This window comes from Salvia miltiorrhiza, chromosome 8 (assembly GCF_028751815.1).
Source record: "Salvia miltiorrhiza cultivar Shanhuang (shh) chromosome 8, IMPLAD_Smil_shh, whole genome shotgun sequence".
Classification (NCBI taxonomy): domain Eukaryota; kingdom Viridiplantae; phylum Streptophyta; class Magnoliopsida; order Lamiales; family Lamiaceae; genus Salvia; species Salvia miltiorrhiza.
In genome coordinates, this window is record NC_080394.1 from 15,340,789 (window position 1) to 15,365,462 (window position 24,674).

Genomic DNA, 24,674 nt, shown 5'->3' on the forward strand with positions numbered 1-24,674 from the left:
AAGGATGCTCTTGATTTCTCGGTTAGAAACTTCAGCTTGACCGTTGGATTGGGGATGATATGCCGTGGCAACTCGATGGTGGACTCCATATTTCTTGAAAAGTGCTTCCAAAGTGCGGTTGCAAAAATGGGTTCCTTGATCGCTGATGATGGCACGGGGCACTCCAAATCTGTTAAAAATATTAGCCTTAAGGAACCCTGCAACAACTTTAGAGTCATTAGTACGGGTGGCCTTCACTTCCACCCACTTCGAAACATAATCAACAGCCAAAAGAATGTAAGAATTTCCAAAAGAACTAGGAAACGGCCCCATAAAATCCATTCCCCAAACGTCAAAGATTTCACAAACCAAAATAGGGACTTGAGGCATTTCATTGCGAGAAGAGATATTACCTGTTCTTTGGCACTTGTCACAATTTTTGCAGAAATTGTAAGAATCCTTAAAAATAGTTTCCCAATAAAAACCACAATCAAGAATCTTACGTGCTGTTCGTTTGGGACCAAAGTGACCTCCACAAGCATGAGCATGGCAAAAATTCAAAATTGAATAAATCTCCTCATCAGGGATGCAACGTCGTATCACTTGATCCGCACAGGTCTTCCACAAATAAGGATCATCCCATATGAAGTATTTTGCTTGGCTCCTCAACTTATTCTTACGGGCTGTCTCCATTCCCTTAGGAAAAACTCCAGCAGTTAGAAAATTAACCAAATCAGCATACCAAGGAGTGTTACCGTCGATGTGCAGCAGCTGTTCGTCTGGAAAGTCGTCTGGTATGGGCATACCGTCCGACACAGTCTGCAGTCTGCTCAAATGGTCAGCTACCAAGTTCTCGGCTCCCTTTTTATCTTTAATCTCCAAGTCAAATTCCTGCAAAAGCAGAATCCAACGGATCAAGCGAGGCTTAGATTCTTTTTTAGAGAGCAGATACTTAAGAGCTGCATGGTCAGAATAAACAACAACTTTAGAGCCAATCAAATAAGATCTAAATTTTTCACAAGCAAAAACGATGGCTAAAAGCTCCTTCTCCGTGGTTGTGTAATTGCATTGAGCCGGGTTGAGAGTTTTGGAAGCATAGTAAATCACATGGCTCTCTTTCCCAACTTTCTGTCCTAGTACTGCTCCAACGGCGTAGTCGCTTGCATCGCACATGATTTCAAAAGGCTCTCCCCAAATTGGTGGTTGAATGATGGGGGCAGAAGTGAGTCTACTCTTCAACAAATCAAAGGCCTCCTTGCACTTGTCATCGAACACAAAAGACACATCTTGATGAAGCAACCTAGTGAGAGGTTGAGCAGTCTTTGCGAAGTCCTTGATGAAGCGCCTATAAAAACCTGCATGGCCTAAGAAAGCACGAATCTCTTTCACATTAGAAGGATAAGGTAACTTAACAATCAAATCAATTTTCGCCTTATCAACTTCTACTCCTCTTGCAGAAATCACATGCCCAAGAACAATCCCCTCTCTCACCATGAAATGACATTTCTCAAAGTTCAACACCAAATTAGTGTCGACACATCTCTGCAAAACTTGCTCAAGATTAGTCAAGCAATGGTTAAAAGAGTCTCCATGCACAGTAAAATCATCCATGAAAATTTCTATGCAACTCTCAATCATGTCAGAAAATAGGCTCATCATACAACGCTGAAAAGTACCAGGAGCGTTACATAATCCAAACGGCATACGACGCCATGCAAAAGTGCCAAAAGGACAAGTAAAAGTGGTTTTCTCTTGATCTTCCTGAGCTACAAAAATTTGAAAATATCCAGAGTAGCCATCAAGAAAACAAAAGAATTCCTTACCAGCCAATCGCTCAAGCATCTCATCAATGAAAGGTAATGGAAAATGATCTTTCCTAGTAGCATCATTCAACTTCCTAAAATCAATGCACATACGCCAACCAGTTTGCAACCTCATGGGAATCAACTCATTATTCTCATTTTTGACCAATTGAAAACCGGACTTCTTAGGAACCACATGAACAGGACTGACCCATGTACTATCAGAAATCGGATAAATAATCCCTAAATCAAGCAATTTAAGAATTTCTTTAAGCACAACTTCTTTCATGACAGGGTTCAATTTTCTTTGAGGATCCCTAGACGGCTTACTATTAGGCTCAAGTAAGATTCTATGCATGCAAGTAGAGGGACTAATACCTTTGATATCGGCTATAGTCCATCCAATGGCAGATTTATGCATCTTAAGAAGACTTACCAACCTTACCTCTTGTTATGCACTGAGTTCATTGCTGATGATCACTGGCAGCGTGTCATCCTCTCCTAAAAACACATATTTCAGATGCTGGGGCAGTACCTTCAAGTCCAGCTTCGGTGGTTTCACAACAGAGGGCAAAATCGATTATGTGCTGGTCGGTATGGGCATCCTGCTCGACAAGTGGCGAACTGGAATTTCCTCCGTTGAGTACAGCTGCATAATAATCTCTTTAATGTCTTCATTCTCCTCAGTTTTGGTGTTCTCTTCAGTTAGGGAACTGAAAATAACCCGCTCAAGCTCATCCTCCCTGAAATTCTCAACAAATTCCTCAACCAAAGGATCAATAACATCAATCATGAACACAGATTCAGGATCCTCAACATGCTTCATAGCCTCAAAAATATTAAATGTGACAATATCTCCATCAAATTCAAGGCTAAGCATTCCACTATCCACATCAATTTTTGCCTTAGCAGTTTTCATGAATGGTCTCCCTAAAAGAATCAAGGATTGCTTAGCAGAGGCAGAATCATCCATATCAACAATATAAAAATCCACAGGAAAAATCAAATCATTGACCTTGACAAGGACATCCTCAACAACACCTTCGGGATATGCAGTAGACCTATCAGCTAACTGAATGATAACACGAGTGTCTTTCAAAGGTCCTAATTGCAAATCCTTATACACAGAATAAGGCATGACATTTATGGATGCTCCTAAATCTAGCATGGCTCTCTCAACAGTCTTATTACCTATAATGCATGGAATGGTGAACATACCAGGATCTCGACACTTTTGGGGTAATTTTCTTTGAAGAACAGCAGAAACATTCTCACTCACTCGAATTCTCGCATCATTCCCAAACTTCATTTTCTTAGAGCATAACTCTTTTAAAAACTTTGCGTACCTGGGAACTTGCTTAATTGCATCAAGCAAGGGCAAGTTTATTTCTACCTTCTTGAAGATTTCCAGAATATCCTTCTCTTCTTCAATTCTCTTGTTCTGAGCCAACCTAGAAGGAAAAGGTGGTGCAATCAGTGATTGAGGAATTGAAACCTTAGGTTTTCCACTTACCTTAGAAGAGATAGGCTCGGTGGATTCTGGTGACTTCTCACTAATTGCATCGTCCTTGGCTTCATCGGGCTTTTCTTTGTCCTGCTGCTTAGGCTGTGGCTCAGCTAGAATTCTCCCACTTCTTGTAGTTACAGCACTTGCATTTTCCTTGGGATTCATCTCCGTGACAGAAGGAAGTCGGTCTTGATTCGCCTGCAGCTTGTTCACCTGAGTGGCTAACTGCGTGATCTGTGTGCCCATATTACTCAACGCTGCCTGGGTTTCATGCTGGAATGCCTGCTGACTTTGCACCAAATTCTTCACAATTTCACTGCTCTGGGCGAGGCTCTTCATGATATCGCTCATATTGGGTGCAGAACTCGGTGCAGGACGTGCGGTATGGGCATACTGTCCAGCCTGCGGCGGATTCGGCGCGTACATCCCTGGTTCCTGCTGTCTCCACCTAAAATTTGGGTGATTTCTCCACCCTGGATTATAGGTGTTGGAAAAAGGGTCGTTTCGCCTTTGCCTTTGTGCATTCATCTCTTGCTCATCAGCGGATCCCATGCACGCTTGCTCAGTATTATTATCCTGCAGAGATGGACATGCATCAGTAGGATGATTATTTTCAAAGCAAATTCCACATTGAACGTGTTGAGTTTTAGAGACAGCAAGTCCTCTAACTAAAGAGGTGAGAGCATCAATTCTCTCGTTCATGTTGGAATCTTCTACTTTCTGCACTGGCCTATAACGATCATCATCCTCATCCTCATATTGTTGGCCATTTGAAACCATGTCAACGATGAGTTGCTTTGCTTCGTCCAAAGTTTTATTGGTCAAGCTTCCACCACAAGCAGCGTCAATAATTTTCCTATCAAAAGAAGACATACCACGATAAAAATAGTTAGTAAGCAATTGGTAGTCAGAAAATCCATGATCAGGACACTTGCGACACAGCTGTTGGAATCTCTCCCAATAATCGGCTAAACTCTCCGCCTTCTTCTGTTTAATGCTGCTAATGGCCATTCTCAAATTTGCAGCTCTGGACTCAGGAAAGAATTTTCGCAAGAATTGTTCTTCTAAATCTCCCCAAGTTCTAATCGAACCAGGAGGAAGATCAAAAAGCCAATCTCTCGCTCTACCCTGCAAAGTATGAGAAAAAGTCAATAGCCTCAAATTATTTTCAGTAAAACCATGAGGGCGTAGAGTTGAGCAAACTAGATCAAATTCAGCCAGATGCTTGTGTGCACTCTCTCCAGGTAAATCACCGAATTTGGGTAGCACTTGAATGAAACCAGGCCGTATTTCAGCGTTGCCATTAATGGCAGGAAGGACAATGCACAAAGGGCGATTGCTTCTATGACGGCCTAACTCTCTGATCAGTTGAGGTGGTTCCTGTCGAGGATCAACGATCTCTCTATCGTTCTCCTCATCCCTATTATTACGGTCACCCATTGGATCTTCAATTTCCTCAAGACTCGGTGGAGCAGAATTGGATCTCTTTTTCCACTCCTTAGCTTGCTTCTTCAACTTTCGTGTGGTCTTCTCGATTTCTGGATCAAAAACTAATACGCCTGTACGAGAAGAACGAGGCATAAACTAAAAATAAAATAACTAAAAATAAAAGACAGACTGAAATCAGTAAAATCCTGCTTAAAACCAATCCCCGGCAACGGCGCCAAAATTTGGTGCGTCGTTTTACACCAAAAATATCCGGCAGTCAGCCGGTATGCCCACACTGCGCAGACAGCAGTAAGCAAAATCGTCTCCCAAGGGACTGGCGAGAATTTCTCTAATTAAAGTCTGCAAAGTAACCACGAAATTTTGAGAAGAAAATATAGAAAATACTAAACTTAAAATTAAATAAATAAAATCCGAATAAACCAATTTTTCCAATTAACTAAAAGATGAATAAAAATTCCAACAATTAATAAAAGAATTCCAGCAATCAATTAAGTCCACCCTAGCTCAATTATTCCGATCATCGATGCAAAAATAACTTTAAATTATGCAAACAAACCAGTTATAACCACCGAAGACGCTTCTGACGTGATCTTATTTCTCCTTAATTATTCGATAATCAGGAAGACGCTTCACTAATTACTACCCTAATCGACTGACAACCGTAAGAGACGCTCTATAGGTTTAATGAGCCGACAGCATTAATATTTAGATAAACCCGATTCAAAACCAATAAACTTTGACGCAGGATTATTGAATTAAGACTGCTTTTCCCTTGACCCTGATGTGTCAATTTACCACTAATCAAACCTAAACCACAATTACGGATGGCCGGTTCAATTGGCTATATAATTAATTCTAACCCAATAAATATTTGCAACTATCTAATGGATTAAAACAATTAATATCATTAAACATGAAGAATCGCAGATGCAAGCATAAAAATAAAGTATAAGAATAATTAGATCTCACAGAATAATTTCGCTAGTGCTTCCCTAATCGATGCCGGAATAAAGAAATTTAACTAGAAAACATAATTAAATAACACAAGAAATAAATAAATAAATTGCAAGGGATGAAAGAAATAAAACTTGATTGGAAGAACTCCAAAATTGCATCCACAATCTGCCTTCAAAGTTGCCGCTGCTATGGTGTATTGTGATATGTCTTTTTTTCAAAACAAACTCACTCCTAATATATATATAACTAAGGAAACAAACCTAATTCTACTATTAAAAAAGTGGCGCATGGCCTAACCAAAACAAAAGTCTATCCTCATAACTTAAAATAAAAGAAAAGTGGCGCAAGGCCCACTTAGCAACATAACTAAATTAAAATCAGTCAAAATCAAACATGGTGGCCTAGCATTTCTCGGCACTTTAGCCTTCAATCCATGTAATCAATTCACACCCAGTCAAAATGGGCACACCGCACGGCAGACGTGCACAACTTCCTCTTCACACAGCTTCACGACTTCAAAACTCTTCTCAAAATCAATACTTTTTTCTCCAAAACCTATCAAATACCATAAAAATTCATATAAGACAATAATTCATATTTAAAGACAATATTTAACACGAATTAAACATAGAAATCATACTAAAATTCCCCAAATAAATGCATATAAATACGCCCAATCACACACCGAGCCCTAGCCCTCTGTATTTTCGGCGAGTCTCTGCCGCTCCAACCTCACCCTCTTCGCACCAGCACCCCTGATTAACCAAAAATCGAGGATGGAATCTCAAAATCGGGGCTAGGGTTGCGATCGACTGCAGCATGGCGGCTCATCTTCTCCAGCCACGCGATTTTGGGGGTTAGGGCTGCGATCGAAGTTATCTCCCGAAGCAATTCCAGCCACGGCGGCGCCGCTTCTTTTGGGCTCGATAAGGACGACATTTGATCTTCAATTTTGGGGGATTTTACGTGTTTGATTTTTGGGGGAAATTTAGAATTTTTAGGGTTTGGAGATTGAGGGTGGTGGTTATTGGCGACAGTGGTGGTGGTTGTTTTCAAATTTGAGGGTGGTGCTCTTGAATCTGAGGGTGGTAGGTGGTGGTGGTGCTCCAGTCGCCGGCGACAGTGAGTTGCTGGTAGATTTGTGGTGGTTGTTGGGATATTTACTAATTAAGCAAGTAAGATAAACAAAAGTCATTTAAAAATATGGATCACTTAATTAACTCATAACAATACATTTCTTAATCTTCGTGCCAAAAAGAATGTGGCCAGCTTTAATGGGACGGAGGCGAAGGGAGTATATCTAAAAATTTCATCAAATATATATATAAAAAATTGTGATATATCAAACATATATATTATGTTGAGTCCAATTCAAAATAACAAGTACATAAATTACTTCCTCCGTCCCACGAAGTTTGAGTAATTTCCTTTCGGCACGGGTTTTAAAGAGTTACTCCATCCGTCCCACTTATCTTGACACATTTGCTTTGAAAACGAAAATTAAGAATTAAAGGTTAAGACTGTAAATTAGGTAGAGACCATTTATTTTCTGTGTATAGAGATGATAGGGACCACATACTATTTTTGGAAAATGTCATTATAAATAGGACAAATTAAAAAGGAAAGTGTGCCAATATAAGTGAAACGGATGGATAGTATTTTGTGTGTTAAATGTGGTAGGTGAAAAAGTAAAAAGGTGAACAAAGGAAAAAGAAATTTTCAATAAGAAAAGTGCTCAAATTTTACAGGACAATTCGAAAAAGAATACTACTCAAAATTGGAGGAAGGAGGCAGTAAGACTATGTTTATTAGCAACCACCCAACCATCCAACCATCTTCAATATTTAATTAATTTCTCTCTCTTCCACATCACTAATATTCATTCCAACCCATCCATCTCTATTTTTGTTGATTTATCAATGATCACCCAACCACCCAACCACAACATAACTTTATAATTATTTTATTATTATTTTTAATGTAATAATTTTAGTAATTTTAAATATAAATTAAAATATTACAAAAAATAATTAAAATGAAAAAATAACAAATTAATACAAAAAATAGAGAAAGAAATACTAGATGTTAGATGTAGAGAAGAGAAATAGAAGGATTTGAAGGTGTATTGAAATATAGCAAGAGTGATTTCTATTTATAGAGAATGAAAAAATATAAATTTTGATATTTTTATTTTTATTTTTTAATATTTTACATAAAAGATATACTAATTTTGTCTATTTATCTAAATACAATTTTCCAAATCAATACAATATAAACAAGTGTCAAAGTCCTATTGGTGCTAGAGTGGAGGAAAGAGAGAGACCATGTGATCTCTTTTTCTCGGTGGTCGACCGCTTGACTACATACATCATGACAGCAGACCGGTTATTTGAAACCCATTAAAGGAAAGAAATGATGAAAAAGTTATATGAAAGTAAATATTTGTACATTTGTCATTCAATTCATCAGATATTTGTACATTTCTCATCCAGTGTTACAGCATAGAGCCATAGGGTAGCTATTTGTACGTTTCTCATCCAGTGCTAGAGCATAGAGCCATAAGGGTAGTAGCTCCACCTAATACTCAACTGATAGATTGTAGTGAGTAGGTATACACCTAACCTTCAATAAGCATATATCGGACTCCTAGCCAAACCATATTCTCAGTAGAAGAACATGATTTAACCGTTATTTTCACGTATCTACTCCCTCCGTCAATAATTTAATGCCCCACTTTAGTATGGACACAGAGACTAAGAAAGCTAAAAAAGATTATGTGGATGAAATATAAGGATAGTTGACTAAAGTGATAAAGATAGTTGACTAAATTGATAAAGGTGTTGTGAGTGGGTCCACTAGTGATAAAGTGTAGTAAATATAGAATATAAAAATGATAAAGGTGTTTTAAGTTGGATCCATTAGTGACAAATGGAGTAGTAAATATATGAAAAGAATAAGAGTAAAAAAATACAAAAAATAGAACATGACTTTAATTTGTGGACAAAAATTTAAGAGCAAGTAGGGCTTTAAATTGTGGACGGAGGGAGTATAAGATATTAAAAAACAACATGCATGTAGTTATAAAATTGAAGTTTTATTTATAAATTATATTTTATTCTTTTTATTTTTTTTCTTCTTATTTGTCGTTTTATTTTTATTTTTGAAAATTTGTGATATTCAACTAATTATAAAATATTTAATATGCCTATCAAATTAAAGATCACAACAAGAACTTTAATTTGATATATTTTATGAAAATATTTTATTTAAAATGTAAAAGTTATATTTATTTAATGATTATTTAAAAAAAAATCTATATCCTCTCTTATCTTTTTCTTTTAATAAATTTATTTTTCATTTTTTTTAATTTTCAATTTTAACTTATTTTTATTTTTTGTCTTTTCATAATATCAATTATTATTATTATTATGAATTCTTCTTTATCTTTTTATATTTTCAATATTCAGCTCAAATGCTAGACGTATGTTTAAAGGTGCATTCATCTTCGAATTATTATCATGCAATTTTAAAAATTTATCTCTCTCTTCAACTTTTTTTTTTTTTTAATATGTAAATACTAGGTAATTAGTCATTAAGACGGCATTACATCAGTTTTTATTAAATTAAAGGTAGTATATGATTTTTGACATTGCAGCCAGTTACTGCAGTATATGCACATCTTATAAGTGATCTCACATTCAAACTTACTTACCTTGGCACTTCTATTTTTGAAGTTGTATTTAAGTAATCCATTCGCTCATAAAAATTATAATTTTATTATTATATTTATTATGCAATCCCAAGGTTATGTTTTATTATTCCTCGTTGATTTTATCATTGTAACCTGCAATTTTTAATTTCTTCATCTTTTATTTTTCTTTTTCTTTGTTGGTTTTTGATGTAATTATTATTATATATTTCCAAAAGAAATGGGACAAGCCTAATGAGACGGAGGGAGTAATAGATAGTACCTATTTTTTTTTAATATATAAAAATGAATTGCATTCTATCTTTTCCTAAATGCACCTTTATAAATTTTAATTTACATCATAGTGGATTTTATTATCGTAACTTGCAATTTTTATTTCTTCGTCTTTTATTTTCTTTTTCTTATTGGGTTTTTTTTATGTAAGTAGCACTCATTCTTCGTAAAAAATTAAACCACGTTTTAAATTATTTATTTTTGTTAAATAATTTAATTTTATACTAGATTTTCATTCGCACCAAACTATTTTTTCCTACATGTTCTTTTATATTTGAAAGACAATTGAATTGCATTTTTGTCTTTTCGTAGATACACGTTTATACATATTAATTTGCACAAAACTATTTTTTTTTCCAAGCACATGCATGCACGCTTATCTTTAAAAAAATGGAACTACATTTTATCTGTTCGTATATACATGACTTCTATAGATTTTAATTGAGTAAAATTTTTAAGTACCTATAAAACACAATTTATAGCCACTCATTGAAAAACAGAAAATTTGGCAATTTTTAACGATTTCAGACGTTTTTACCCGTAATGAGGCGGACCGGGTAGGATTTGGCACGCGGGTCGCATGTCGGGTCGGGTAAAACTAAGTAAAATGGTCATTTTGACACTTATGGCACTATTAGTGCCATAAGTGCCATACGTGCAGCACAAATACAGAAACAACAACAATAGAATGAATAAATCACGATGTGAAGAAGATGAAGCACATGAAACAAGCAAAAAATCCGAAATGGATCATCTAAACCTAAAATGGATAATCTAAACCCTAAATGGAACATCTAAACCCTACGAGGAAGTATTTAAAATGGTCCTTTTGACACTTATGACACTAATTATGGCACTATTAGTGCCATAAGTGCCAACGAAAATTCAAAATAAAACCAAGTAAAATGGTCATCTTGACACTTATGGCACTAATAGTGCCATACGTGCAGCAGGTGCTGGTTTTTCTCCGCGAGCGCGCAACTCACCTATAACTTTCCAGTGGTCACGGCGTCGCGCTATTCATCCACTAGCACCCCGTGAGCGCTCAAAGTCCCCAGCGGCCGAGCTAAAACGAGTATATTAGGCATACCGCCTAATTAATGGCCAGATTTTGTGGTTTGAAGATTAGAGGCCAAATTTTGATTTTCGGTCTTTCATTATGGCCATCCGGCTACATTGTTTCATTTTAATCTGCACCAAACTAGTTTTTGTCCCAAGTACACGCACTCCTATCTTTGAAAAAATTGAACTGCATTTTATCTCTTAATACATGCACTTTTTTTTTTTACTTGGGGGAGTTGGGGAAGGGGAACAGTGGGTTTGAACTTGGGACCTTACTATTCACACACAGGAGGTCGTACCGCTTAGTATCCCCGGGAGTAATACATGCACTTCTATATATTTAACTTGCACTAATTTAGATATTTTTTTGTACATACTCTTCTATATTTCAATGACAATTAAATTACAATTTATCTTTTTGTAGATACACTTGTATAGATTTTAATTTGTACGGAACTATTGCAAGCATCTTACAATCTTCTACAGATGATTATTTAGTTTGATTTAACAATTTTTCTTAAAAAAACTTCCACAAAATCGTAAATTATAAAACACAAAACTTTCTACATAATTTGATTTTTGGTGCACCTGAATTGATGCATGCGACTAAACTACTTTAATCTTTATAAAAAAAAAAATCCCCATCTAAAATTATTGCATCGAAGGTGGGGGTTATCCCTACTAAAAAAGGCAGATGTTATTGATCCACACCACATACGTTATTTTCATTTAATGTATGGATATTATTAATTCTTTATTTCTAATTATGGAGTACCATATATAGAATGAGAGAGAGAGAAAGAAAAAGTGAAGTGACAGCCGAGATCAATTTCAAGATCACGGGAAGGACGTACGATCATATTCATCCCTCCGAATGATCAAATCAAGGTGCCCAATTAGATCCACACCACAGCTGGCACTTTGTTAATGGATGGATCTACTTCTGGGCCTCTGGCTGGCCATTCATAAAATTAAAGAGAAGTCGTCTTCACCACAAGACGCTGCCGACATGCTCAAAACTCTTAGCCGATGTGCTCTTGTATTTTTCTGACTTTAATCAAACTTATAGAAAATTATGCATCTGTAGAGAATTTGGTTAAATTTTTATTTATGTTTTGACTGTAACGCAATTTTTGCACCTTCTTGGTATTATATTTATAATTTTGGTCATCTCTCCTATTTCTCGGACTTAAATCAAACGTATAGGTATAGAATTAGAAGGCGCTGCCGATCTGTTTGACGTATATGATCGATATTTTTAAAGAGGCCAATATTAAAATAATCATTTTACTTAAATAAAAGTGAATTATAATCACTTAAATAAAAATATAATAATGTTAGCCATTATTATCAAAAATGCCCTTATAAATATTCTATATTTTTAATATTTATAAAAATAAAATAAAATTTTGATTAGATTTTAAAATTATGAAATTAGTTGACGTTATTCTATCAATTAAAATAATTAATTGACATCTGACACTAAACCACTAATAATAACAGAAAATAACTAATAAATCATTAATATAAACATAAAAGAAATAATAAGAGGGTGTTTGGCTAAGCTTATTTTAAAGAGCTTATAATATGTTTTCAGAGCTTATAAGATGTTTTAAGAGCTTATAAGTTGTCAAAGTGTTTGGTTAATTGAGCTTATAAGCTAGAAAGAGAATTTTTAGTTAGTAAGAGAAAATCTTTGTTAAAGAGAGAAAATTGAAAATAGAATGATATATGATGAAAATAAAAAATCATAGTTAAATTATTTTTGTAAAATGAGTGTTGCTTATAAGAAAATGAGAAAATAAATTGGGGTAGATGAACTTATTTTTTGGGGAGCTTATAAGCTCTTAGAGCTTAATTTTACAGCTTATAAGCTCTTTAAGAGCATCCACAACATATCTCTCAAAAGTAATCATAACATTAAATTTGAGCTAAAATAATAAAAAGTGAGATAATATAATCATCCAACATATTACCTATATTAAGTTGGGCCCACAAAAAAATTTACACATCCTCAAATCTAATCCTAAATTTACACCCCCTTAAATCTAATCCTAAATTTATAAAATAGATAATGAAAAATAGGAGAGCTACTGTGTGCAATTGTAAAATAGGGGTTAAAAATAATTTAGGGAAGATTTTAGGAGTATTTTTAAGAGTAAAATTTTGAGAGATCTGATGTGGATGCTCTAAGAGCTTATTCGGCTTCCCCCACTATTTAAATGGTAAGTGTATTGATATGTCAGTTGTTTAGTAAATATTTAAAGTTTTGTTTATGTTTTATGAATTTATGAATTCGATTAATCCGTTGAAAGGTATTACCCCACATATAAAATTTAGGAATATATATATTTTGGTAGTAGCTAACGAGACAAGTCGAAAAATTGCATTCGCCGTGAAAAATTAGGTATTTTACACCATTAGCCGTTGACTAATTAACCATCATCGACGGCTAATGGTGTAAAACACCTAAATTTCCGATGGCTAATGCTATTAGCCAACTTGTCTCACTATTTAAATGGTATTTCTCTTGATATGTTAATTTTTTGTTAAATATTTAATATTTAATTTATATATTATGAATTTATGAAATTGATTAATTTATCTATAGATATTAGCCGCATGACGTATTTAAGTATAAAATAGTGATAGCAGCCGTAAAACATAATTAGTCATCCAAAATTAGGCTTTTTACGCCATTAGTCGTCGGCGAAGCACCATCGACAGCTAATGGCCTGAGAAGCTTAATGTTCGACAACTAATTATTTTTTTCGGCTTTCCCCAGTTTTAAAATGCTATTTCAGTTTATATGTTCACTAATTGTTAAATATTTGATATGTTATTTGTGTTTTATTGATTAAATTTAAATATTTTTTTTATTAAATAGGAAATTATCTATTATTGTAGGCCCGAGACTATCAATGTGAGGTCCCCAAATCAGCACATACTATAAGACTTCATATTTGATTCGAGTAGTAGAGACGTTGAATGTGATTGGAGGGGAGCCATTAGTGAACACATTCAGGCAACAGTGCATTGGTAATCTATTGTATTGGGAGTCGGGTCACAAGTGCAACACGGCATTGCACCATGTTGTTTCTCGCCATATTAAGATGAGAGGCGATGATGATCAGGATATATGGTTCTACATCAACAAGAGGAGGATTTATTTCTCACCGAGGAAATTCGCTCCCGTTACTAGATTGATGTTTGTGACGTCGACTTTTAATTTGACTTAAACAGGGGATCGGGAGCACATAATTACTATACCACAACAGAGCATAATTGCCTCCTTCTATAGAGCTGGTAGAAAATTGCACCCTAACACTGCGAGAATTTTGTGCTCGTCTTTTGGCTATTAAGCTTGTTAGTTCATTTTTTATTTAGCATTCGAGCTGTATGAAGGAATAATAAGCTAGAATATTCCAATGTTGAATCTATAATTGTTAAAGTACTCAAAGACCGTTAATCTACAACTAAGGTAAATTATATCCATCTGTAGAAGCATGCTGAAGTTTTTCACTAGCTTAATTAATTTTTTCATTTTTCTTAATTTTTGGACCTTTTTTCTTCACTCACTAAAAAATAATACAATTTTTTTAAAACATGTACTCCCTCCGTCCCACCATTTTAGTCCCCTCCCACTTTTCACACATATTAAGAAAATGCATTTAATTTTTATATTTTTATCTTTTATACCCTTATTTATTATTTTCACACATTGTTTTCACATTTAAGTGAAGCATTAAATAAGGTTAATTTAGTAAAAACAATAATTTTATATAGTATTAATTAGAAAATTGGACTATCTTTTTGGGACATCTTAAAATGGAATAAGGGACTAAAATGGTGGGACGGAGGGAGTATCACTTAATTTCCTTTTATGTCTTATTTTCGTAGGTGGGGGGAGTATTATGAGTGGTAGCGGCAAACTTTTATTACAACCAAGAGTCTTGTAATGAGATATCTCTTCTGCTCAAATTTTAACCGTCCATTTGCTTATAGTTGGCTCATGTGGTATTTCCAAATTACTTATCAAGTCCAATATATATAACTATATACTATCGAAAGCGAAAGTGATGCACGTGGTGAAATGAATACTCGCGTTTCGGAATAAATGAGAGAAAGTGGAGAGACGATGTAAGCTACAATCAACACTATAAATAGGGAAAAGAAAAAGCATACCATTCTCCTGTCTCAACAATAGCAGCTGAAAAAATAGAAAAAAATGGTTTCTTATAGGAAGCTTAAGGTTTTCATCATGTGGTACATTGGTATTATTATGTTTTTGCTCGGAGGCATGGGTCCAGTCCATGCTTTAGTTCATAAGTTTGAAGTATGTTGGGCATGCAGTAATATTAATTGATTTTGTTTTCTAATAATAGAAAACCTAGCTAATTGGAAGTGTAAGTTTGCAGGTGAGAAGATCTTCACACACCAGGCTATGCACCACCAAAAGCATCCTAACGATAAACGGGCAGTTCCCAGGGCCAACTATATATGCTAGAAGGGGAGAATTGGTGGTAATCGATGTTATTAATCGCGCCGATCAAAATATAAGTATCCATTGGTACGTAAAATTAAAGCATATATTTGAAAGTGATATACTATTATTAATTAATTTAGTAGTAATGTACGTAGCATTGTGATTTCAGGCATGGAGTAAAAATGCCGAGATATCCATGGACAGATGGCGCGAGCCATGTGACGCAGTGTCCTATTAGTCCCGGCAAGAGGTTTAGACAACGGATGTTGCTCTCCAACGAAGAAGGCACTTTATTTTGGCACGCCCACAGCGATTGGTCTCGAGCTACTGTGTATGGCGCCATCATCATTCTACCGCCCAAGACACACACTTATCCTTTCCCTAAGCCTCATGCTGAAGTGCCCATCTTACTAGGTTTATATAGTAGCTCGAATTAAAATTCTTAATTGTGAGTTTGTACAATTAAATTCGGATTAATTAATAAATGTTGCATGCAGGAGAGTGGTGGAATGCCGATGTGCAAGAAGTTTACGAGGATTCTATAGCCCAAGGAATCGATGCCAATTTTTCTGATGCTTTCCTCATGAATGGTCAACCTGGCGACATGTACCCCTGCTCAAAACAAGGTAGGCTCTCCAGATAAAATCCAAACAATTTAATAAGAGTTATATAGATATATACGTTTGATGCAGATACATTCAAGTTGAGTGTGGAGCCGGGCAAGACTTACCTGATCAGAATGATCAACGCAATGTTGAGCTACATTATGTACTTCAAAATCAAGGACCACAACGTGACGGTGGTGGGCATGGACGGCGCCTACACGAAACCGCTGAACACCGATCACATTGCGATTGCCCCCGGCCAGACCATAGATTTCCTTCTGGAAGCCAACCAGCCGCCCAGCCGTTATTACATGGCCACAAAAATATACGCCAGCCCCTGGTGGCATACTTACGTCCCCACCACCGGAATCCTTGAGTACGTTGGTAACTACATCCCCCCCTCATCACTGGAGTTTCCATATTTCCCTAAATTCGGTGGCTATGGCTGGGCCGAGTCCATCCATTTCAGTAGCAAGCTCAGAAGCCTCGCCAACGACAAGCACCCCATCAAAGTTCCTATGAACATCACCCACAACCTCTTCTTCACTCTCACCATCAATATGTGGCCCTGTGAGACAAATTCTTGCGAGAGGAACAACAGGGTGCTGGCCAGCATGAACAACATCTCCATGCTGTCCCCGCAAACCCAAAATATTCTTGAGGCCTATTACAAAGGGATCGGAGGAGTTTTCACGACCGATTTCCCGGCGAAGCCAGCAAGAATATTCAACTTCACGCAAGGTCATAAGTCATTGTATGAGGGGCGCACCGAATTCGGAACGGCTGTGTATATGTTGGACTACAACTCAGAAGTGGAGATCGTGTTTCAAGGCACCAACTTTGGCGAGGGAAGCGATCATCCCATGCATTTACATGGATACAGCTTCTACGTTGTCGGAGCTGGATACGGGAACTTCGATCCGAACAGGGATCCGCAAAACTTTAATCTCATTGACCCGCTCTTGATGAACACCGTTACCGTTCCAAGAAATGGATGGAGCGCTATCAGATTTAAGGCTAACAATCCAGGTTCTTTTATTTTCTCTTTCCATCTCCTTTATAGAGTTCATTAACAACTAAGTAATTGAAAGTTGCAATTAATATCGGTTGCAGGAGTGTGGTACATGCACTGCCATTTCGATCGTCATCAGACTTGGGGAATGAAGATGGTGTTCATCGTTAAGGACGGGGAAGCCCCCAATGAGAAGATGTTGCCTCCGCCCCCAGATATGCCCCGCTGTCAACCGCCCCCTCAACAATTATTATTTAGGATTTAATTATTGTTAATTAAAGCTTAATTTGTAATAGCTACGTACTGTACATGAATGTCTCTTGATCAGTTTATAGAGTGTCTCCTACTATCTCTACCTATATTTATTGTGTGTCAGCACCTTTATGTATTCCTCTTCATGTATCCATCACCTATAAATTAATACCTTGGTATGTAGATGGATAATCATTATATCAAGTATTATCCATATAATCCAATGGAGCTTTGCCATCTATCTTCATAATCTCCTTCAATTCTTTCATAAAAATATCCCCTACAATTTTGGTATCAGAGCGCAGGTTCCTCGTCAATATGTCCGACAACAAGTCGAAAACGGTTCCCCACTATGAGTTTACACGTGAATTTGATGTGTTGAAAATCTAGATTATTATTTTGTTAATTGTTGGATATAGTTTTGGCCACTCATAAAATTAAAGAGAAGTCCTCTTCACTAAAAGGCGCTGCCGACCTGCTGCAAACTCTCATCTATCCATAACCTATGGCTATAAATGAAAAGGATATTATTCCGTACGTACTGTAAAATAATTGAGTCTTGTCCCCCATTTTAATTAGTGTTAATAGGGGAATCTACCCACATTGATAAAATGTCTTGCAAAACTACCCACTTTCAAAGTCAAAGACCGAAAAGCAAGTTTGATGATGATGGGTTGCTTGGTTTTTTGTGTAAAAGTTGATGATGATGAAAATTGTGTAAGAGTTGTGTAAGAAAACAGTTAAAATTGGTACAAAATGTGAGAAAATGTGAACTCACGTCACTTTCATGCATTATAAGATTAAATAGATTTGCAAATTTTGAATAAATTAGGGGACGTTTGTGTGTTACAAACATTAATACGAAGGCCAAAAAAATCACGAATATGTCAATTCTTAAGCAAAATTTTTTTTTGAAACCAGTAAACCACGTATCCGCCAGTAATTCGTAGCCGGCCGCAGTAGCCGCTGAAGTTTGTGACCGGCGGCTACTATTCAGCGGCTACTAATTACTGGCGGATACTTGTGTTATTCGCTTCAAAAAAAACAATTTGTTCATAATTAAGAGCGGCTATTTTTTACTGGCGGATAATGTATACATTAGGTTCAGAATTTTTTTTTGTTTCCAAATATACTTAAAGTACAATTTTTTACATCCTCGTATTACTGTTTTATTATACACAAACATACCTTCATTATTTTCAAACTTAGGGCATTATACGTCAATCATCTTACAATAATTGCACATTTATCTGGTTTTGTGCATTTTTAACTACCTATCTTACACATTTTCTTACACAATTGTACTTGTGTAAGAAAAGTGTAAGAACTTTTACAAAAAACCAATCAACCCATCACCATCAAGTGTACTTTTCGGCTTTGACTTTCAAAGTGGGTAGTTTTGCAAGACATTTTATTGATGTGGGTAGATTTAATTCCACCCCTTTTAATTATTTACGTGTAATGGTGCATCCAACAGTAGAAAAAGTTATTTCGAAGTTTGAAAATTACCAATGGGTAAAGGAAAAACTGATACGAATAAGTAGGGTTGAAACTAGTTCCAAACTATAGGAGCCATTTTCTCCCTCCGTTTGCTAAAAGACGTAAAGAAGTAGTACATAAAAAGTGGTTAAAAAAAAGTAAATAAACAGTGAAATAAAATCTTGTATATATGTGTACAATTCGGACCTCAAAATTGTTGCAGATAATCTATTATAATATAATATTAATAAAATTAAGCAAGATTAGAAGGAAGAATTAATACGCACATATTAGATTTTTCGAGTTACAAGGCAAAAAAGTTGTTTGCTCATATAATATAGTCCCACTAATCCAATAAAATATTTCTATCATAAAGCTTATTGTTATTATGACTAGCTACAATTACTATAATTATATGTCATACTTCTTTTGTGTCTATACCTCTAAACAACCATTTTACTTAATAAAAAGATTAATAGTAGTACTTAACAAGATTAATAAAAATTATCAATCCTTACTCAAGCAAAATGATTTTTAAAATTTGTCTCAAGTCTTTTTCAATTTATCTATTTGGTGAAGAGGATTCCCACCAACATTCTTCCTAAACTATTGATTTTGATGAATCTAACCTGATTTCCCAATACTCGTCGATGTGCCTACCTATTTATCTTAATTTACTCTAAGATTTCTCACTTTACCCGATGTTTTCCCCCTTCTCACATTGGAATTCCCTCACCAACGGGCATATTTTCCTACCTCCTCTTGCTAAGACTCAGTTAGTTATTTTCGAAAGACTTCCTTCATAATTCCACGTTCATGCTATTTATAGGCCACTTCCTAGAATGGGTTTATCAGTCATTTTCACTCCTTGGTTTACAGGGGTAGTTCAGTCCATTCATTCCTTACGCTGCCTGATACCATGGGTAGAATAGTCCTTTCCACTATAGACCATCTTCCACGTCGGCCGACATTTGGGTAGTTAAGGGGGGCGGTCTCTGCAAAAAAGGGGGATCGCCTGCCATTCAGTTACAACTATCCTGCAGGTGCACACCTTTTCTTCTAGTACAAGGTATTATTTGGCCCTATTAACTCAGCTATTCTCGCAAGACAGCTCTGTAATAGTTCATGGGCTTCCGTCTCTTCCTGAGTAACAGAGCTTCTCTTTGCACCACGATGACCGGCACAATCAGGTCCGCCGAATCAGGTTTGAATTGAGCATTCTCCTTTTGCCATGTTTGTCTTATGAACAGAATGGATTTCGAGGAGGGAAGCGGGGAGGCAATGAGGGGTATTCGGGATGTATTTATACTGGTATCGAGGATCCCAAATACCATCCTCATCACTATTGATTATCTTGTAGATTGTTATCTACTACTTAATTTTCACTGCAAATGCAGGATAGACCCCTGTGTCTTTTTTTAAGTTAACAAAAACATAATTAATATTATAGTATTACCACCTATAAACTTAAAGAGAATACCTTTGCATGTCTTTTTAACATCATATTCTTCTTGTAGTCTTCTACACTAATCTTCACATTTGCATTTGTTTCACTTTAAAACTCTTGACTGAGTTTCATATTCACACCTAAATATTTTTATTTTTTGCATTATGTATTTTTAGACACATGATACCATCTATTCTCATATTACATGTCAAATCTTCAGTACTGTATATGTAAATGTACGAACATCAAAATTAATATCAATTTTTTTTTTCGTGATGAGATCCACAACCATATATGCCTTTTTCTAACTTATTTTCAAATTCTTTTAACTATTTTTTCTAGGAAATGCAAAAGAACAATCTCATATGTGAAGCTTTTTTCAACCTCCAATAAATGAATAATATTTCCTTGCTATTTTAGTATTCCTACTATTAGTTCATTTATAAACCCTTTGTAGCTACCTTCAAACCCGAATATTTTAGGAATAAAATTTTCTTCATGACAAGAACCATTTCAATAACAACAACTTATGTTGTATTTCTTTATGAATGAGTTTCTAGATATTTTTGCATAGATAATGCTAAGTTTCTCTATAGAACTCTTGAGGTTAGTCTCCAATTTAAATTTCAGGACCTACAATTATCTATTGAATAGGAAAACAACTCTACGTCTCATAAAACCAAGCAAAATCTAGCTACATATGTATAATGTGAATTTTTTGTCATTGTCATCTTGAATATATTTAATGAAGTCACAAGATAATGAACCAATAGTAGTCTACCTTAAAAAATTATGTAAACAATAAGCATAATATAAAATTTAAGAGGCGTTTACTTTTCATGATTGAGAATTTTTACCATCATTATTAGGATTTCTCCAATCCTCTTTTCAATTGGATTAGAATCAATTAAATTAGCTTAAATTATAGTAGAAATTATCTAGGGCCTTGAGGTATCTCAATGTTATAATACATTTCAATAAATAATGGATTAGCCTATGCTATTTTTATCTGTTAACTCAACCCTCAATAGTACATAAATGCCCCCATACACTATCAGAATTATCCATAAATATATTCTCCCCAACCAGTGTTATGCATATTTTTACGAATTGTATTATTCCTAACAAATTCCATGAGTATTCCTATAATTTGGTGGGGCTATAAGGTAGCAAGAGCCTCCTAAACGTGACATTTAGAAAATTCCTGGTTATTCATACTCACTTAATGCATTACACGTGTTATAAATCTTCAAAATAAATCATATAAGTTCTTAATTATTGGAAAAGTATGTAGGCAAAAAATGAATGCATAACCCCACCTATGTTGCATAGGTACGGGGTGCGGATGCGGGGGCGATACGATACGAGTACGGGGATACTGATTTTTAAAAATTATAGGGTGCGATTCGGCAAGGATACATCTAATTATTAAAATTTTATGATATATAATGCTTATAAACTATATACAATTTAAACTATATACAGGTGGAGAGGTATGATGGCTCGGAGCGCGGACGAGAGCTCCCGGCGACGGCATATAACCGGCCGGGAAGCTTTCTTCGGCTGGATCGTTCTTTTAGTCGTGCTCTCGGCGACGGCGTATAACCGGCCGGGTAGCATGATTAAATGGGGGTGGTTTTTTAGTGAGCTTACGACGACGGCGTATAACCGGCCGTATAGCCTGGTTTTTTTGTTTTGGCATTTAGGCGACGACGTCTTACCGGCCTTATGCCTTTTTCTTGTTGCTTTTCTGGAGGGAAGAGCCGGGATTGTTTGGGGACGATGGTTAGGCCGGAGTTCTGGAAACTTTCCCTTCCGCCCTTCCCTCTTTTTTCTTTTTCTCTCTAGACGGGTACTCTTTTTTCTTCTCACGGTTTTTCCCACGGGATTTTCCGTGAAAAGGTTTTAATGAGGCTCGGCCCTTAGTCTGCTTCTCTGTGCTTTCAAGGGTTTCTTAGGTTTTTTTCTTTTTCTTTTAATAAAATAGTATTTATATATTAAATTGAGGTTTATTATAAAGTGAAAAAGAAAAAACATCCCTTGAAAGCACAAGATGCAGACTAAGGGTACAAAAACTTAAAAAGCGTAGGAGAAGAACTCAAAAAGGAAAGTCAGGATCATTATCCAAATCATCCGACCAACGCCTATGGACGACATTATTCATTGCAATCATACTAGGCCTATTGGTAACGTCAACCACAAACTCCATCGGTTTGTTACCCATTTCTTCCGCATTCCTGAGACGACTTTTAATACAACCTTCTGGAATTGCATGTATAGGGTCTCGTCCCTTTACCGAGCCCTTTGGACGACCACGTCCGCGCTTCTGCTCCGAGAGCAACTGCATCCCCTGATTAACTTGCTCCTCTAACCTAATAATACGACTCGCCATGTCATCCGGAGAAGAAATGGATTTATTATCAAAATCAACTTTCTTAATCGGCGAATTAACCCGCTGGCTCGCTGAATCTTCTGCCCCAACTACCGGTTGTTGCTCTGCCACAGCTCCACTATTCGTTCCAGAATCCAACTCCAAAGTTCCCTCTACATTCGAGCCCTCCTTATCACTAGCCTTGTCCGTGTGAGGCGACCCAACATTTTCTTCCTCATGTAAAGGCTCTGCTTCATAATTGGAGTCCGCAATGATAGTCTCCTCCACTTCCTCTTCCTCATCCTCATCTAGCGTTTGATATCGGTTAGCATCCCCCGCCAGAGGGAGATCATTTTTCTTAAAAGGTGTCGCGTCTAGAAGATCAGGACCTGATAGAGGTTTAAGAATATCAACTTTGGGCTGCCATGCAGGAGTCGGACCCTCTTCCTTATCAAGATTCTTCACAACCACAACAGGAGGCTCAGTGATCTTTTGCTTGCTCGTGGCTCTCTCAGCTCTCCGGCATTTATCCGTTGAATGACCTGTAAGTTTACAACGCGAGCAAAAAAGGGGCATAGATTCAAAACCAAACTCAATTTAGAATGATCTATCGCCGTCATCAATGTACATCGAGTTGAGAATAGGCAAAGCCATGTCAAGTTCCACCAAAACCCGCGCAAAGTGTCCCACATGACCAGTTGCGGAGGCATTATCAATTCGCATAGGATGACCAAGCACACGACCTATACCAGCAATAATCACCGGAGTCCATAACTCCACAGGGAGATAATATATCCGAACCCATACCTGAGCCAGAGACGACACTTCCTTATACGGATCGAAATACCTAGTCCATTCACGGAAGCGTACGTGGCCGATTGACAGTTGGAGAAAAGAACTCCCCTTAGCTTTCTTTTTCGCTTCCATCGTCAAAAATTTAACAACGAAGAATCCCTTAGCCATGGGCACCAGTTGACAGTCGGCGCACAGCCATATGGTTCGAAGTTCATGAGAGAGGTCGGCGAACGTGCGTGGCTTGTCCCCTTTACGTTGGATAAGTCTACCGATTAGTGCAAATTGAAACTCTTCCAACTTTGTTTGATATTCCGATTTGGGCACTGAAAGGGTGACATGTGATGCCCCGCTCTTTTAAATACATATTAGATTAAATATGTGCATTAGTTATAAAATTCTTTTAATTATTTATGGTGATTATTTTGTTCAGATAATATTATTTCAGCAAAAGTCTGTATAAGAGATACAGAGCTGCGATTTAATATTCAGTCATGAATGAAACCAATAATTAAATTTATTGGTTTAACTATACGTTTGAGACTTTGTTTTACCACTTTATTGATTTAATCAATATTATTAGAAAATTTAGATTTATAACCGATTTTATAAATCGTGTTATTTAAATCAAATTGCTAGAATTATAACTTGAGATCATATGCATAATAATTTTATTATTTCGCGTTATATGTGTTAAGGTATTAAGTCGCGAATTAATTCCGACTTTCACGTATTAAATCTCAAGATTGAGGATGTAATTTATATAAATACGACGAGTATTTATTAAACGAGAATTGGAGAATTATTACAGGAACTAGGAGAAACTAGATCACGGCACTACACGTATGTCTCGATTTTTCATCCAACACATCAATTCCTACACTATTCCCTACACTATTCCCTACACTATTCCACCTTCCCCTCCAACACCTCATTACTGCAACAATTTTTTTTTAAAAAAAAGTTGCATTATCTTCATGCATGTGTAATTGCTCCATTTTACTACATTTTCTTCCATCTTAAACTCTTCTGCAAAAAGTTCAGTTTATCACCAACTCTCTCCTACAACTATTCATCTTCAATTTTCAAAAGCTTCAGCACGCCGAAAAAGAAATTTCACGGCAAGATCACAATTGTCAAAGGATGCAAATTTCAACAACCAAATCTTCAAAAGTTGCAACTCCCGGTACCAAAAATTTCCACCATTTTGATTCTGTTGTCTGCAGAAACTCCTCTATAAATTGAGGAGAGTTCTGCAGAAGGAAGAAGTGCAGCAAGAGGTGTGAGGCAAGAGAGAGTTTAGGAGAATTTTTTTAAAATTTCTTACTTGCAAGAGCTCAAGTGAGCTCCCTTCGCCGGGCTGTTTCTTCGCCGACCGGCCACTAGGCTCTGAACCGAGAACGTGTACTCGTTCCTCCATCTTCAGGCTACCAAACCCAACAATTGAAAGGCCGAAGCCTTCTCTATATTTTCCTGACCAAAGGCCGCAATA

The 24,674-nt window shown here is 36.3% G+C and overlaps 2 protein-coding genes across 2 annotated transcripts; one reads left to right on the plus strand and one right to left on the minus strand.

The window, feature by feature from the left end:
- Positions 1-2,361: 2,361 nt before the first annotated feature.
- Positions 2,362-4,869, minus strand: LOC130998117 (uncharacterized). The gene has a single exon (XM_057923551.1). The coding sequence runs from the start codon at positions 4,867-4,869 to the stop codon at positions 2,362-2,364; it is 2,508 nt and encodes an 835-aa protein (XP_057779534.1).
- A 9,957-nt stretch (positions 4,870-14,826) lies between these two features.
- Positions 14,827-17,334, plus strand: LOC131001348 (laccase-15-like). The gene is made up of 6 exons (XM_057927717.1): positions 14,827-15,074; positions 15,157-15,308; positions 15,394-15,638; positions 15,722-15,850; positions 15,917-16,858; positions 16,943-17,334. The coding sequence occupies exons 1-6, from the start codon at positions 14,967-14,969 to the stop codon at positions 17,104-17,106; spliced, it is 1,740 nt and encodes a 579-aa protein (XP_057783700.1). The 5' UTR covers positions 14,827-14,966; the 3' UTR covers positions 17,107-17,334.
- The last annotated feature ends 7,340 nt before the right edge of the window (positions 17,335-24,674 follow it).

Coding starts and splice junctions, on each gene's coding strand:
- LOC130998117 (XM_057923551.1), bottom strand. CDS start 4,869: ATGCCTCGTTCTTCTCGTACAGGCGTATTAGTTTTTGATCCAGAAATC.
- LOC131001348 (XM_057927717.1), top strand. CDS start 14,967: ATGGTTTCTTATAGGAAGCTTAAGGTTTTCATCATGTGGTACATTGGT. Junction 15,075..15,156: donor CTTTAGTTCATAAGTTTGAA/GTATGTTGGGCA, acceptor GTAAGTTTGCAG/GTGAGAAGATCTTCACACAC. Junction 15,639..15,721: donor TGAAGTGCCCATCTTACTAG/GTTTATATAGTA, acceptor TGTTGCATGCAG/GAGAGTGGTGGAATGCCGAT.